This window comes from Sebastes fasciatus, chromosome 11 (genome assembly GCF_043250625.1).
Source record: "Sebastes fasciatus isolate fSebFas1 chromosome 11, fSebFas1.pri, whole genome shotgun sequence".
NCBI lineage: Eukaryota > Metazoa > Chordata > Actinopteri > Perciformes > Sebastidae > Sebastes > Sebastes fasciatus.
This window is the reverse complement of record NC_133805.1, coordinates 35,655,254-35,658,042: the sequence shown is the minus strand read 5'-3', so window position 1 is coordinate 35,658,042 and position 2,789 is coordinate 35,655,254. Positions and strand designations below refer to the sequence as shown.

Sequence of the window (2,789 nt, the reverse complement as noted above, 5' to 3'; positions counted from 1 at the left end):
AAGATATTTCAATAAACCACACGCAGACTTATCAAATCAACTTCACAGCAAAATACTAAATATTTGGCCCATGTGATTTTTCCTGTGTTTCAGGTTATATAATAAAATAATCTTCTGGAAATACACATTTGCATTGTTGTCTTTTATTTACCATCACACCATTATGATATAAATTATGTACATGTAGAATCATATAAAAGAGGGGAAAAAACATCTAAATGTGTTAATTATTTTATCTTGAAAAATCCTGATGTCAAAATCTCATTGTAGAAAACACAGCTGCTCTGTAAATGTGTTTAGGTTGTATTTCCTAACGTTTAAGGCAGAAGCTTGTCCAGGTCTGTAATTAAATGCAAAAAAAACTGACTTCATTTATCACAGTAGAGAAAATAAAAAGAAACATTCACAGCATCGTAAGACCACAATTTGGTTTGGATCCACATTAATTAGACCCAGTAGAGGCCTGTCAGATGCGGCATTCAAACACAAAAGTTATTGCAGGAAAAATAAGTTATGTAAACACTCCAGAGCCCCTTTTCCACATGGCTATAGATGTTCATGTATTATAAATAAAAATATAACGGTCTTTGTTAACAAAAAATAAAACATTGCCTACTTTCTTGAACATTTGTAGAAGTAGGCTACACCATGGCCGACACTAGAGGTCCAGGGATCGGCCGGCGGGTGCGGTGCCAAAATCGGCAGACGGTTGGAGATGAATGCAAAGAATGTCCCTTGTTGATGATGGCCTGCTTTGGGACATCATTTGAATTGATTAAAGGGGGTTAGGCTAAAATTGGAATTTTGGAAAAAAAATCAAGTGTTGTGGTAATTTAAATGGACATCTTTTCAAATAAGCGTTTATAGAAAATAAAAATCAGAACGAATGTTTGATGTTATCTTGAGAAAATGGATCCTGCTTTCTTTCAGCTACCTAACATCAGATAATAGAGTTAAATGGAGACTAGAATGAGCTATTGGTTCAGTTCCACTTCTTTTGTGAGGACCAATTTAATTGTTAAACTGTTCAGCAGACAGCTTCTATAAAGCAGATCTTTAATTCCAGATATAAAATGGGTCGTTACATTCCCAAATTTTGGCACTCATAAAAGGCTGTATAAGGCTCCAACCAGACCTGCAGGTAAACATTCACTACAGTAGGCTAGCTCACGCCGACAGAACACCGTAGGAATGAAGAAGAAAAGAGCTGAAAATAGCCAATAAAGTCAGAAAGTACAAAACACAGACAACACAAGTCGGCTATTTTCTCAGTTCACAGTTCACAAAATGCAGCACAAAAAATCTTTGGATTTCAGCATATACTTTCCATAATCAATAAAGTTCCTCAGACACAACAGTCGGGCCTAACGGGACACACGGCTGTAGTACGGGCGACGGCTGTCCAGTCCTCGAGCTCGTCGTGTTCCAGCTCCTGTTGGATGTTGTTGACTCACTTTCCCTAAAAAGCATCAGAGACAGTCTCTGTTTACTCGCTCCATCTTCATTTACCTGGCTACTATTTAAAGTCTATCGTTACGTTGTGTCCGCTGAGTCGGCCAGGCCTACTGAAAACTGGCCTTAATGTTTGAATTAGTCTAAATGTAGACTAATATTGGAGCTTAGCCTACCACACCAGGCCAATGTTCCCTACAGTTTATTGTCCATATTTGACCTTTATTTGTTCTGGGCGACCACGTCTGAGGGCCTCGTTTTGACCCTCACTGACCCTGATGTCACTGTTACAACTATGATCCAAGTAACATTAATTATGTTTTATAATTTCAAAATGCTCCTCCTCTTCTTAGCAATTCATATTTTCATTTCTATCAAAACATGTATATCCCAAACATAAATGGTAGCTTACCTGAAATGCTGATTTATTGCCTCTAATACATGTTTTTAGCAGCACCGGGCTGCTGTTTCCTCAATGACCACCAGCACCAATGGTGAACTGTGACCCTGATGTGCCACACACAGGTTCCCTAGACCTTCTTAACACACCCGAACCACTGATAGAGAGCTAAGAGGACATGTTGCATGATGGGTAACACTAAAGCTTAGTTCACACCATCAGCTGCCTTTAATCACACATCTGGTTGGACAGAAGTTAGATGGAAAATTACAACTTCTGCCTGTGACATGAACGCAGAGTCGTTTTTTGACTTGGCGTGGACATCGTCATAACTACAGTCCCGAGGACACGCAGCCTGCACACGCACACACACACACACGCGCGACAAACAAAATGTCCCAATATGGTCTCTGGTTGAGTTTTAAATGTGAATGCTGGTACTGAAGTGATTTGATTGCATGGTTCAGACCCCCTCCTGTCCTGTCCCCTCCTGTCCCCGGGTGTCCTCTAGTCGCTGTCCGACTGTGCGTCCTTGGACGCGGCGTGGTTGTACAGGCCCTGTGCCATCAGCTGCCGCGCCAGAGAGTTCTTATTCCCGGTCGCTTTCTTCATTTTGGCCCGTTTGTTCTGAAACCAGATTTTAATCTGAGACTCGTTCAGGCCCAGGTCCAGAGCCAGACTCTGTCTCCGCTGCTCCGTCAGGTACCGGTTGTTCTGGAACTCCGTTTTGAGCCGGTGGAGCTGCTCCGCGGTGAAGGCCGTCCGGGGCCGCTTGTCCTCGGTACTCGGGCTCGAGGCCGCGGCCTTCTTGGGTTTACGGGATCTGGGCCCTGAGGAGGGACAGAGGACATGGATCAGGACGTCAGAATCACACAGAGACACAATGCTTCTATTTACGGTTGTGACTAAACGTAGAAAGTTTCAACAGTTTTCCAGC

General features: G+C 42.4%; 1 protein-coding gene across 1 annotated transcript in view; it reads right to left on the bottom strand.

The window, feature by feature from the left end:
- Positions 1-2,216: 2,216 nt before the first annotated feature.
- The window catches only part of LOC141776307 (homeobox protein engrailed-2b-like), a 3,969-nt gene continuing 3,396 nt past the window's right edge, over positions 2,217-2,789 (bottom strand). The window contains exon 2 of the mRNA XM_074649759.1: positions 2,217-2,682. Coding sequence (XP_074505860.1) covers positions 2,360-2,682 — 323 coding nt within the window. The 3' untranslated portion in view covers positions 2,217-2,359. The remainder of the gene's footprint in view (positions 2,683-2,789) is intronic.